General features: G+C 38.9%; 1 protein-coding gene across 2 annotated transcripts; it reads left to right on the top strand.

The window, feature by feature from the left end:
- The first annotated feature begins 30 nt into the window (after nucleotides 1-30).
- LOC146680764 (solute carrier family 22 member 6) lies at nucleotides 31-13234 on the top strand. Of its 2 annotated transcripts, XM_085449934.1 has the most exons (10): nucleotides 31-327; nucleotides 1725-1822; nucleotides 2860-3014; nucleotides 4315-4483; nucleotides 4566-4668; nucleotides 8123-8268; nucleotides 9852-10063; nucleotides 10440-10548; nucleotides 11479-11730; nucleotides 11959-13234. In XM_085449934.1, exons 1-10 carry the CDS (start codon nucleotides 31-33, stop codon nucleotides 12038-12040), a joined length of 1623 nt encoding a protein of 540 aa, XP_085306060.1. In that variant the 3' UTR covers nucleotides 12041-13234. The 2 variants fall into 2 exon arrangements, with proteins under 2 accessions (XP_085306060.1, XP_085306061.1); XM_085449935.1 differs by lacking the exon at nucleotides 8123-8268 and having other exon boundaries at nucleotides 9928-10063.
- Nucleotides 13235-13713: the final 479 nt, after the last annotated feature.

The raw sequence follows: 13713 nt of genomic DNA, 5'->3' as shown, positions 1-13713 counted from the left end.
TTCAAAGTTGTGAGTTTTGAAGTTTCCAGCATGGTAAAGGTCAGGATGAATCAGCTTGTGGGAGACCAGACAGGCCCGCTCATGTCCCCGCTGCAGCTCTCCGTCTACTGGCGCCTCGCTCTAATCTTCTTCTTCACGGCTTTCCTCTTTTTTCTGGACATTTTCACCACCGCTGTGGTCGCTGAGACATGTCGCCATGGCAATGATACTGGCACGTTTGCTTCGTGGCTTGAAAAGTTGGCACCGAACAAGGAGGAAAACCAATCAGCGCTCAGCAAGGTTTTAAAGGACGACGCCGATTGGAGGACAGAGAGCGGGATCCGAGACGTGAGTGAAGATTATTTTCATTGAGAGGTCTGAAGTTGTAACACAGTCATGAATACTGTGATGGTGCAACACCTGGGGATATTTTTAAGTGCGTGTTTCTTATTCCCTTTACTGTTATAGTTATCTCATGGTTTAAAGTGTAGGCCTAAATATAGTTTCAGACACATTAGAAATGAACTGTAATGAAATGAAAAACGTGCAATTAATAAACTTTAGATTTTCTAGTTATATAACTTTCAGTTTTTGACACCACTGAAAGGCCAGCTTGGGGCCTCTTTCACCAAACATTGTTTCAACATTAAATGATCGGTTTAAAGTCTCAGCCAACATGCTAACTGGACAGTAATCTGCATTACATAACAGCAACTCTAGAGATTAACATGGTCCAGACAACTTGCTGGGCCAGCATCAAACTATGCATCACAATCGAAAAGAAAGGGTGATTTAAGTGAATTTGAATGTGGTTGTTGTGTTGTGCTCTTCTGGGATTTTCCCCCTCAACCATTTCTAGGCTTTACAGAGAATGGTCTGAAAAACACTGCAGTTTTCTAGGTGAAGAGGAAGATCTTGGAATGTACAGCATGTAGGTGCATTCCTGAATATGTTAGAAGTCACAAATTCTGAGTTTGCAATTGGAATTTTTTTTATGAAATGCCCCTTTAACTTGCATTTCCCACTCGGAAATCCAAAGCAGACCAACATACCACGGATTACTAACCCGGCTGAATAGGGCTGTGCGATATGACCAAAATCTCATATCCTGATAAGGCATTTATCGTCCTGATAACGATATAAATCACAAAAATTTAACATTCTCTGTAAATTCTGTGAATCTCGGGCAGCTCGACTTGCGTGAAGTGTTTCCAGCTGGGCGTCGTGTACCTAGAGTCCAGTGTTTTAACCGATGCATGAAACTATACATTTTAGACATAAGTTTTAACGGCTGCCATTTTCTTTGTGAGTATTATTACACAGCGTGCTGCGGGGAAAAGCCTGTTCTAACGTTTGAGTCTAAGGTTTATTTTTTAGCACCTGACGGCTCTTTTTTGCTTTTCATCAGTAAATATTCTGCATCTTCCACGTGATTCAGTTTATTTTGAAAAGTCTCAACAGGATAAAAGGATTTTTGATTCAGTTCTTATTCAACTAGTAAAACACATCCAAACACATCCAAACTGATTATGGCCAAGTTAATAAACCCCCACAGCTACACATACACGTCATGTCTCTCATTGTAAACAGAAAAGTTAATCTTTGTGAAACTTGTTTCATTGCATCTTATATTTTGGTTCTCTGAGTGTATTCTGGACTTGAACATCTATATTTGCCTGTGTGTGTGTGTGTGTGTGTGTGTGTGTGTGTGTGTGTGTGTGTGTGTGTGTGTGTGTGTGTGTCAGTCAGTGTGTGGTTGGACAGACTGGTTGTCTTATGGTCAGATGCTCTTCATGACTGGTCTGCTGCTGGGATCTCTGTTTGGAGGAGCCATATCTGACCGGTACAACACAACACTTGACAGTCTGTAATACACTACTGGTCAAAAGTTTGGACCTTATATTTTAGATTCCTCAAAGTAGCTACCCTTTGCTTTATTGACAGCGCTGCAAACCCTTGGCTTTCTGTCAATAAGCTTCATGATGTAGTCACACTTCACAGGTGTGCCTTGTCAGGGTTCATTTGTGGAATTTATTGCCTTCTTAATGAGGTTGGTACCATCAGTGTTGTGTAGAAGTCAGGTTGGTACACAACTGGCAGCCTAATTTGACAACTGTTAGCATTCATATTATGGTAAGAACCAATCAGCTAAGTAAAGCGAAACAACAGTCTATCATCACTTACTAAAGGTCAGTGGGTCCAAAAATTTGCTAAAACTTTAAATGTGCTTTGCAAAAGCCATCAAGCGCTACAATGAAACTGGCTTACATGAGGACCGCCCCAAGAAAGCTGCTGAGGTTAAATTCATCCAAGTCACCAGCCTCAGAAATCACAAGTTAACAGCACCTGTGTAAGGGCTATTTGACCAAGAAGAGAGTGATGGAGTGCTACACCAGTTGGCATGGCCTCCACAGTCACTTGATCTAAACCCAATAGAGATGGTATGGGATGAGGTGGACCGCAGAATGAAGGCAAAAGGGCCAACAAATGCTCAGCATCTCTGGGAACTCCTTCAAGACTGTTGGAAAACCATTTCAGGTGACTAACTCATGAAGTTCATCAAGAGAATGCCAAGAGTGTGCAAAGCGGTAATCAAAGCAAAGGTTGGCTATTTTGAAGAATCTAAACTATAAAACATGTTTTGAGTTATTTCACACGTCTTTGTTCACTACATAATTCCATACGTGTTTATTCATAGTTTGACGCCTTCAGTGAGAATCTACAATGTAAATAGTCATGAAAATAAAGAAAAAACATAAAAAATTAGAAGGTGTGTCCAAACTTTTGACTTGTAGTGTATATGTCAAGTTTAAGTTAAAACAAACATTAGTCATCACTCATCTTCAAACAAGAAAAATCTCGCTGATGGTTTCTGTGCAGGTACGGAAAGCGTCCAGTACTGCTGATTTCCATGTGCGTGCACGCCGTGTGTGGCCTCGTTCCTGCTGTCTTTCCTCAACCACTCCTCTTCCTTATTCTTCGCTGCCTGACTGGAATCTGCTGCTGCTGCATCAACATCTGCGCCTTCAGTTTAGGTAACACAAGAAACCTAAAAGCATGATTAAAATGTCGTATCACAGATCTACTTTCATCCCGTTATATTGAGCTGTGGTCTTCATTGGACATTTTCTGACCATTAATAAGTTAATTAAAGAAAGTCAGTTAAATGTATGAGTATCCAACTTCAAAATGTTTTTAGAAGTGTCTCACAAAGTATGTTGGGGAGCCTGCAGTGTTTTGTGCGAGCTGGAAGGTGGTTCGTTATCAGACAGCCCTCAGTGGGCTTTGGGTCACTGGCTGGATGGTGACTTTAATTGGACCGTGGTGGGACATACTTACATAAGGCTGATAAAAAGCACGTGTTCCAGATAAAGCCATCTTGACCAGGTTGAGGCCTAATGAAGCAGGATTGCTTCCAGCAGCTTCCTAACCTTTGACCCCTACAGTGTTATGTGCAGAATGGAGGAAGCAGTCTATTCCTTCAGCTTTGATTTAATTTAGCAGCTAGCCTTTACATAGTAAGTCATGGACCCAAAGTGTAGGAAGACTCAGGGTCTTATAATTTAGCTAATTCAATATTTATTGTATTTATTGTATTATATTTCTATCCATTGCTTCAGCATTTATTGTCAGTTCTGACCTCCCAGCCCATTGTTCCTTCAGTGGGCTGGTTTCAGTCATTATGCAAATGTACTGTTTATAAGTTTGGGGAAACCTGCAGTCAGCTGAGACTGAAGAAGTCACTTGGATGAGTGACGAAACGTTTCTCCCACAAAATGCTACGTCCAGATGAACAGAATCAACTTTTGGAGGGGTACCTTTAACACCTTTTCTTTTTGAAATGATCACATTTTGTAAGTGGTGTTGTGGGTCAAAGAAACAAATACACACAGACAGAGATTTGGTTTATTATTCATTGTTTATTATTATTATCAGTTAATTTTATCTAACTCTAATTACCTTAGCTAACTAAGGTAAGTCATTATGTTTAAAGATGACTCTATGGAGACTTTTTATTATAGATTTATTATCTTTTTCCTTATGCATGTTATCTGACAGTGCTGTGTGCTAAAGATGAGTTTTAAATTATGAGATAAATGTATGTATATTTAAGTTGGCCAATCAGAAGGAAGTGGGCATTTAGGGACTGGAGCTAAAACAGTTGGGCTTCAGCAAGGTTCAGTATAACATAAAGAAGGGTAGTTTTTAAATAATAAATCAGGTAAAGCTACTCTAATAAATCTTAGAAGCTTTGGAGAGCAAGTTCACATTGAAGATAGCACTGAAACCTGCAGAATTTAAATTGTAGACTGTTTTAAACTGTTTGCGTTGCAGCAGTGGAGTGGACTCCCCCTGATTCTCGGCTGTGGCCGCCGGCTTTCCTGCCATTCTGCTTCAGCCTGGGGACAATGGGTGGAGCTCCTTTGGCCTGGCTCAACCCTACCTGGACACGTCTGCACCTGTCACTGGCTCTGCCTCAGATCATTTGTCTGCCACTCTACCTGTAGGCCAACACACCTGTTCACCTGTGGTAGCCTCATTTAGACCGTTAATAAAGGAAGCAATAACAGTTTTTCTCCTTCAAGTTCAATCCCAGAGTCTCCCCGATGGCTGTTGTTAAAGAAGAGGACAGATATCCTGGACCGTTACCGGAGCAACAGCTCTGCAGATAACCAGCGCTTGGACCTGGTAAACAAACATTTGCCTCATTTCAAATCATAAATGTCTTGTGTTAACAAGTAGGATTATTCCTTATTATAACCCAGCTCCTCTTTGTGTTAGTTTGATAATGTTTAACTGCAAGATATAAAGAAACAGATGGTCTTCTAAAATAAGTTGGAAAATGGTCAACAATAGATGGAAAGGTTATGTAATGAGAAAGGTGCATTAAAACTTCTGCCGTCACTCTTTACGATGCTCTTAAAAGAACATCTCAAGGAAACTAACTCTATCAGAGGTAAACTGGAGAGGGGTCGACCACTGTTTATGAATTCTGTCATCTGTGGTCTGTAAAAAGGCTGTAGAGCTTTGGTGTCTATGACGTCTTGTAGCACTAATGTGCAGGAACACTGCTTAAAACCATTGTTTGATGGATTGAGGCTGACCTGACAACCACCCTCTGGTCTGACCAGAATCTGAGATTCTCTTTGGAAATTATGGTCTTCTGGGACCATACTGCTTATTATCAGCACACAGTTTAAATCACTGATGATAGGGGAGTGAGTGGGTGGGTGGGGGTGTTAGTATCACATGACAGCTGTCTGAATGACAGCCTGAACATGCTGTCATTCAGACATGCCTATTTGAGCAAAGGCCTTGCTTTCTTCAGGAAGACAAAACCACATCGTACTCGTACTCCAGCAGCGAAGAGTCCAGATGTTAAACTAGCTGAACCCTGAAAACATTTGAAGAATTTTTCTACTGAAAACTACAAAAAACAACAGGCTCCAAACTCATGCAGGGGGGAAAAAATTGCAGCTGCTTTTCGGCACAGCTATTACATAACAGGGGATTCAGTGTGGTGAAAAACATTCCCTGTATCAGCATTTTTGAATGTGTTGGCATCAGAAACACAGACTAACAAATCGATTGTTCTCATGGGAGTTTTTTCTTTCAAACATTAGGTCAAAAAACAAACAAACAGTTTTGAATCAACAGCTGGATCATTTGTAAGTGCTTCCAAGCTGATAGCCACCGAATCAGTGATTTTTGTACAGTAACTTAAAATTCAAAAATTTACAGCTGGTTCAGTCTGGATCAGGTGGGATATATATATATATTAGGGGTGCAACGATACACAAAATTCACGGTTCGGTTCGGTTCGATACTTTGGTGTCACGGTTCGATATTTTTTCGATACAAAAAAATGTTCAAGCATTTTTAATTTGTCATTTATTAAAATTATAAATATATATTTTAACTCAAAAGTACAGTTTTTAAATTTAACCCTAACCCTTGTGCATGTTTTTTATTTTGACAGCGAATGCACACCTGCGGACCACTTATGTGCAGCCCTGGTTATTTAGCTCGTCATATTGCAGCCACAGAAATTCTTTTGTCCATGAAACCATAAAGCTGCACTTTCTTTTTGCCTTATAGTCTGATTTGTCATAACTTCTCCGTTTTGTGGTAAGCTTTTCTTTGGCTGTCACTTCTTCACCCTGACCTGTCTTATTTGGCTCAGCAGAACTGAAATGCTTTTACACACGCACTCACATAAGCTCAGCGATTCTCTGCGCGATCAACCTCTCACATGTTTAAGCTGCGGGAGATTTCACTTGTCATGTTTCCATAGTAAGCTAACGATTAATAAGACGATGTCAGAGGAATTGGTGCACAAATTATCATCACTCACAGATCAGTGCTGTCACTCTCTATACACAGTTCGCACGATTGCAAAGTGAAAGCAAAAAAAACAAGCGCAAATTCAAACGCGACTTCAATATGTCACATATTGACAGTGGCTCACCGATGCCAATGACATAATTACCCAGCTACATTTCTGAAAGAATGCAAAAGCATTGACATATATTTTTCCTACAATAGCCCGACGGGCAGGGAAGAGATAGAATTTTGGTAGCCTGTCTGAAAAAAATCGCTAGCTCCGGGACGTCGGGCTAGCGATATTGCAAGCCCTGTATCTGATTGAGGAATCACTCATCTTTGGAAAAGAGAGTTTATTACAGAGAAATGGCTCTTTCCAAAATAAAAGCTATACTATCCGCTTCTTCTGGGCTATATTCTCAGCAGCATAAGGAGAATCATGTGCTAACAGCTGTCTAAATGACTCGGCTAAAGTTAGTGAAGGAAACTGTTTCCAGGGCCTACTCCGTGGATCGGCTTCCTCCGAGGCGTGGACGTCTATCAGCAGAGAATGTACCTTCACCTATCAGCAGAGAATGTCCCTTAGTCTGTAACACAGTCAAATATATTCTCAAGTAATATTCAAGCATGCCATTCAGCGTGTTAGTACGAGCAGCTCGGGAGCAGCTTGGGAGAACAAGAAAACAGAGACTGCTTTAGATTGTCTTCCCAAAGTGACTCAACTTTATTCACAAGTACAACAGTTTATATAGAGGGTAAAATTCATGAGACAGCAGATTTATCAGTTTAAACCAGTACAGACCAAGATAAGGGAGCGTCTTCCTGCCCTTGGGTGAAGAAGCATCCTTTGTGTAGTTTATTAGTTCAGCTACAATTGTGATTATCTCAGCGACATATTTTCAAGGCACAAAACGAAGAGTTCTTACATTAGTGAAATCTGAAACAAACCATTTGGCCTTCAACAGGCGTCTAAAAGATTAAGAAACTAATGTAGCTGAGGGAGTGATCTCTGTGGTATTTCAGCCTTGTTGAATGACAGAGTTTTCCTGTATAATGTCACTATAAAACAATATCCAGTAAATGCTCCCATGGTACTAAAATACCTAACAGTTAGTAGCATGCTTGTTGTTTTTGTCTTTGCACTAGGATGATGTCGGCGTAAATGTGCAGTCATATTCGTTGTGTTCCCACTAGTGCTTTCAGGTTAATCTCGTTGAAATGACCTTAACGCCACAACACGGCAAATCTCCGTTAACGAGCTACCGCCGATCGCCCCGTGCATGGGGCTAGACGGCCAACACGTTAACGAGCTAACTGCGCTAACACACTAGTTCACACCCATGTAATTGAGCATTGCATGGCACATCCAACATACTGTTTTACTTTAGTCCATGACTCGCTTACCTTCAGGGTCATACGTCACATGAAAACCAAAATAATTCCAAACGCCAGATCTGAATGAGAGTGGGGGAGGTCCATGTTAAAAGGAGAGCTTAACTTCTGTCTCGCTAGCTTGCCCTGCGCTCTTCCTTCTGACTATGCTGTCTGTGTTGAGCGCTCAGTGGATCTGCGCTGGACAGTGCAGCCTAGGCGGAGTAGTTGAACACAGATTCACTGAGCGCTCAACACAGACAGCATCGTCAGAAGGAAAATTGATAAAATAAATTACAAATTTTGTATTGTTCGATACATATGCGTACCGAACCGAAAGCACTGTATCGAACGGTTCAATATCGATACGAATATCGTTGCACCCCTAATATATATGTGTGTATATGAATAAACATATATAAAATAATCCAGCTGTGTTTGTGTGCAGCTGTTGGACTCCGCCTGGTCAGACTTGCAGAAAGCCACCGAAGCTCAGAGAGAAGACCCTGTGACTGGAGATCATGCCTCCAGTGACATAATCCACTTGAAGCACCCAACTGTCCTGATGCGATTGTTTGTCATGAGCTGTGTGAGGTACCTACTGCACACGCTCCATATGGGACACAGCCCTTTATAACAAAGATAAATAAACATATGAATATTTTCACATCAAATTATTCGATTTAAAGTCACAATATTTGGATAATTATATCTCATATTAAATATATGAGATAAAATTATTAACTATTTGTAATATAGTTGTATAATAGAAGGCAATTAACCAATTAACGTGGTACGACAAAATGCCCGTGTAACGAAATCCGTTTGCGAAATGTGTTTCGCTGTTCCACGTGAAAGACGTATTGTTGTTGCAGTGCGCTATTTCGTGTGCTTTTTGTTTGCAATTAGCATTTTGTTCATTCATAATGGGGCCGGCATGAGGCATAAATATGAGTGAGTTTAAAAAAATGTTAAAAAAAATATCATTGTACATACTGTACGTACATTAATTAACGTAAATGTAAGTTTTAGTTTTTAGTGTTTAGAATTAAATTCCACACCGTTATTTACATGTACACGTACGTATGTGTGCATGCAAACGTATGCTTTCTTCAGCCTCCACCAAGAACTTTGTCTTCAGCCAGCATCGCCTCACTCAAAAGGCGAAGGAAAAAGGTGCTTCGACTTACGAAAATTTTGACTTACAAAAGAAACGAATTAATTTCGTAAGTCGGGGTTCCACTGTATATATATGTATGTGTGTGGATGGATGGATGGATGGATGGATGGATGGATGGATGGATGGATGGATGGATAGATAGATAGATAGATAGATAGATAGATAGATGAATCTTTTAGTATTGCATGCAGAATAATTTGTAAAACTGGAATAAGGGAGTTTAAGGAACGAGAATAGACTGTTCTCAATAAGTCTGAGCCTCCTCTTGTTTGTGGCCAAAGGTAACAGGGTTATATAATACATAAACAACCGGTGTGAAGTAACAGCATTTCGTCATCAGGGAGCTTTGGTTTGTGTGAGTTATAACACCAGGCACACAGGAACCTTAAGCTGATATCATTAAAAGTCCTACACTTGAGTGAGTGTTTGATGGATAAAAGGCTGCTGAGGGTAAATTTGTATTTACTAATTTCTATTTATACGGAAAACTGTGAAACAAAATGGAGGAAGTGTAATACTCTGTGTGCAGTACAACCAAACTGTGGTTAAGTTTGAGCAACAAAAAAACCCCTTCAATATGCTGAGTTAAACTTTTACAGGTTTATGTCAAACAAACCTTAATCAGAAACGTTGTCACAGTTTTGTTTTAAAATTCATCATTGTTTAAAGTGTTCACTTACAAGTCCAGAGGAAACCTTGATAGATAAATAAATAAATAAATTAATTAATTAATTAATAAGTTGAAAGTGAAATAAAAAAAGAAGAAAATTCACAAAACAAAATACTGGTAAAATAAATACAATAAAATAAATAAATAAGGTGAAATAAATAAAATAAATGCAAATCCATCAAACAAAATAAAGGAAAATAAAATAAAAGGAAAATAAATAATAATAAAAATGCAAAAATTAAAATTCACAAAACAAAATATTGGTAAATTAAAAACATAATAAAATAAATGAATAAATACATAAATAAATGTCCTGTCATCCTCCAGTGCGGCATCAGCTTTGACATACTATGGAATTTGTTTGAACATTGGCTCATTCGGTGTTGGCGTTTACTCCGCCCAGTTCTTTTCCGGGCTATCAGAAGCTCCCTGCTTGCTTGTCCCATTGGTTCGTCTGGGACGCCGGCCAATGAGCATGCTCGCTCTGTTCCTCAGTGGAGCTGCCTGCTTCGTGTCGTTACTCCTGTCCAGGTACAATGGTGAGTCCTCCGCATTTTCAGTATTTTAGGTTAGTTCATAATCACTTTTAAGAGACATTAAATATTAAATTAAATTAAACTAAAATGAACACAACATTAAATAAAAACATTAGAAAAGCATCTGTTCTTAGGATTCTATTCTTGAACGCCACAATAGGAGACTGTGTTAAAAGCTCTTGATGACAGTTGCTCTTTGTCCCAGGCAGTCGATTTATTTAATCTATTTAATCAATATTTTTAGTGGGAGAAAATACTGGTATTTAATATTGGTAGAAAAAACATAACATTAGTGGGAGTAGGTGGAATCATTCTATATGCAGTTTGCAGCCTCCAATCAAATCTGACCACCATCTCTGAGACTGGTACTCTGATGCAGGTACGCCGATGCTGGTTATGAGTCTGGCTCTGTTGGGGAAACTCTGCGTCCTGGCTGCCATCTTTATCTCCACTCTGTACAGCATTGAACTGTTCCCCACTGTGGTCAGGTAGAAAACAACACAACACTCTTTAATGCAGGTTTTCCACAAGCAGACATTCCTCTAATGTTCACTTGAGCCTGGCTTCAAACTTAAAATGTCCAGATTTACTGCAAAATAAACATGTTTATAACCTGTTTAATTTACCTCTTTCTAACAGCCTTATGGGGGTGGAGGTACATGTCTTATAACGCTTGTATTAAAAATTTGCTGTTTTTTAAAAATAGGGGCGTGGCCTCTTTGACTGACAAGTAGGTAAAGACACAGACAGCTGTAACTGCTAGCTGTCTGCTAAACTTCACTTAAGCTAAGCAGTCTCTGGACTGGACCCCTGGACCAAGGATGGATCAAGGATGGTAACCGGTTCTGCTGTTACAAAGTGTTTGTGTTATGAGCCACGGCAGATGTTGTCCTTACCAAAGCGAAAATATCAGTCAGATTATAGTTTTCTGTTTTTTGGCAATTTGGTTACTAAATAGTTGTGAACTGAAATCTACCCATCATCTTTTTCACGTACACAGACGAGCAGTTTCTGGAAACGAAACATCAGTTTAACAACATGTATCTTCTGTATGAAACTTCTCTTTTGTTGCATGGTGAACCAAGGGCACCATAAACCCCGTCCAGTTGTACACATTAGTTAGCCTATAGAGGTATGATTTAACTTGAAAGCAAAAGTTGTAAGGTTGGTTTACTCTCATTAAGCATATATTTCCACACCATCTGCTTCTTACTTCCAATACTTAGTTGAGCGATTTGTTTATGTATGATCTTCTAGCTGATATTGAAGTCTTGCAAATTTAATTGGTCCTATTGGTTTTTGAGCTACTTTTCATCTGAGATTAGATGTTGAGATGTCGGGGCAATTAAACAGCATAGCAGAAATCTTCTCTAGCCATTGTTCAATAAGAGTATATATTTTTTTGTTTTTAAATCCAGGCAACGCTGTTTATCACTGGTCAACCTGTCTTTCCGGCTCGGTTGCCTGGTCAACACCCTCGTCCCCGCAAACCCTGACGGAGCAATCTCCTTGGCTGCTATGGTTATCTACAGCAGTGGACCAATCATATGCTGTGGACTGTGCCTGCTGCTGCCGGAAACCAGTGGTGTCCCACTTCCTGACTCTGTGGCGGACTGCAACAGGCAGCTACAGCCCCACCAACCTGCCATGGATGCACTCTGGAGGACAGAGTGAGTTTTGGTCGTTTTGGTGGCAATAACTTTCTTTAACGTTCTTATTTTTTTAAGTAGTTTACAAAAACCAGTAATAATGGCTGTAAAACCCAGAGATGTACATTTGTTTTTCAGAAAAACAGCTACATTTGTAAAATACAAAGAAATATAAAGAAATAAAATATATGACATCACATGTGAGTTGCCTGGCTCGTTCACAGCATCTCCTGCTGTGTGATTTTTCAGGACACTGGTGAGCAGCCAAACCAGCAAAGTGGAAACGTTCCCTGTGGAGAAAGACAGCACAATTTCAGCACTGCTGATATGAATGCAGCCGGCAGCTTTCAGTTACTGCTTTGATATTAATTAGACCAAAAACAAACATGAGTTCATGTTAGAGAAACTTCATACCTTGAAAACACCAGCCGGCAGGTTGAAATTATTCCCTCTTAGAGGATGTTGGAGGATTTCCAAGACTTGAAAGGCAGTGTGTTTTATTCTTATGCTGTTTTTTTTTCCTATTTGTTACCACTTTGCGTTTTTATTATTGTGAAAATAAATTGAACCAAATGCTGATTTCCTTTTATGTTTGTTAATCAGCAGTTTTGGGTTCATTCATTGTTTTATGAGTGTAAAAAGACATTTTAAGTTAGAGTTTTGAAATAAGTATGCTTGAGCCAGTGCTGTGCATAATCATAATCTCTATTTAATGAGAATCGTTTAGATTTGGTTTTTACAGGGATTTCTCTGACTCTTTTAACAATGTTACAAACTGTAAATGACAACATCCAGAAAAACTCATCCATCTCTTTATTTCATTCTTATCCTGTTTTTGTACTCAATTAAGGGGAAAAAAGGACATATTTGAAAAATGGTCATATTTAGTGGTTTCCTTGTTCTCTTTTTGTTAGCTTTATGTAGCGTTTCCAGTCTTTTTTTTTTTTGCCACTATCCCAGTTTTACATGTTGTCTGATTTTGAGTTTGATACTTACAATACATTTATGGCCAAAGACCACAAATATATGCTTGTATACACAAAAAGACAATACTTAGTTCCACACTACCAAGTGTACAAATGCAGGTTTGAGCTTCCACTAATGGATTCTGCTGCATCCCATTGGGCCATTGAGTACCATAGATGTGCTGAGTACACAAACTGTAGTAACTAGTTGTTGTTACAAGTATATTCTCTATGTTATCCACTATTCCAGGAGATGCCACTATTTTCCCATGTTTCATTTGTTGGTCCTGTCCCAGACATGTGAATGTCACATGCTTTGTAGGAACACATTTTGGTTTGCTTGGAGTTTTCTCAAAGAAACAAAGAGAGACAGAAGCAGGGTGTTATGAAGTGGAAACAATAAACAGCTGAAATGTGAAGCTGCCAATAAAGTTTAAAATAAAAAATAAAAAAGCTGTTTCATGTTAAAGGAGCCACAAGGGTAACAAGTAGGTTTAGAGTATCTTCATCATCTCTAGTATCAGTTTCTCTTAGATTTAAAACTAAAAACAGACAAAAACGTTGATTTCAGATGTAATTAAATGTTTTTAACAACTGCAGGTATGTTACAGTATTGTGCCTTTGTTGTGGGTGTTAATCTTTAAATGTGTTTTTTTTAAATAAATTTGTGCAAATATAATATAATTGACCATAACAGGAGCAGACACTATGACACTATGTATTATTATACACAGTAACAAAATCATAATAGTAAAAATTATTGTATTACTGTAAACAAGTTTGTGATAAAAAAAATAAATATTGTTTTTACTTTGATGTCATTGACAATGACTTTAAATAAATGTGACTATTTGTGATGATGTGAGGGATTTCAGTAATGTAATGTTTTTCTGTGAGATTAAGCAGGAAATATTCAAATGTCAGCCCAGTTAGCTTTTTAAAAAAAATTTCTGTTGTTCTCTCTGCATAAAAACAAGCGCATATTTTAGAACACATAAGGTTTATTAACATTTGCATAGGATCCAAACAGTACATTGTA

The sequence above is a fragment of the Copadichromis virginalis genome, linkage group LG23 (assembly GCF_057382275.1).
Source record: "Copadichromis virginalis isolate Kocher_CV1m ecotype Utaka linkage group LG23, C_Virginalis_male_GT1.1, whole genome shotgun sequence".
NCBI classification, from domain to species: domain Eukaryota; kingdom Metazoa; phylum Chordata; class Actinopteri; order Cichliformes; family Cichlidae; genus Copadichromis; species Copadichromis virginalis.
This window is presented reverse-complemented; position numbering and strand designations above follow the sequence as displayed.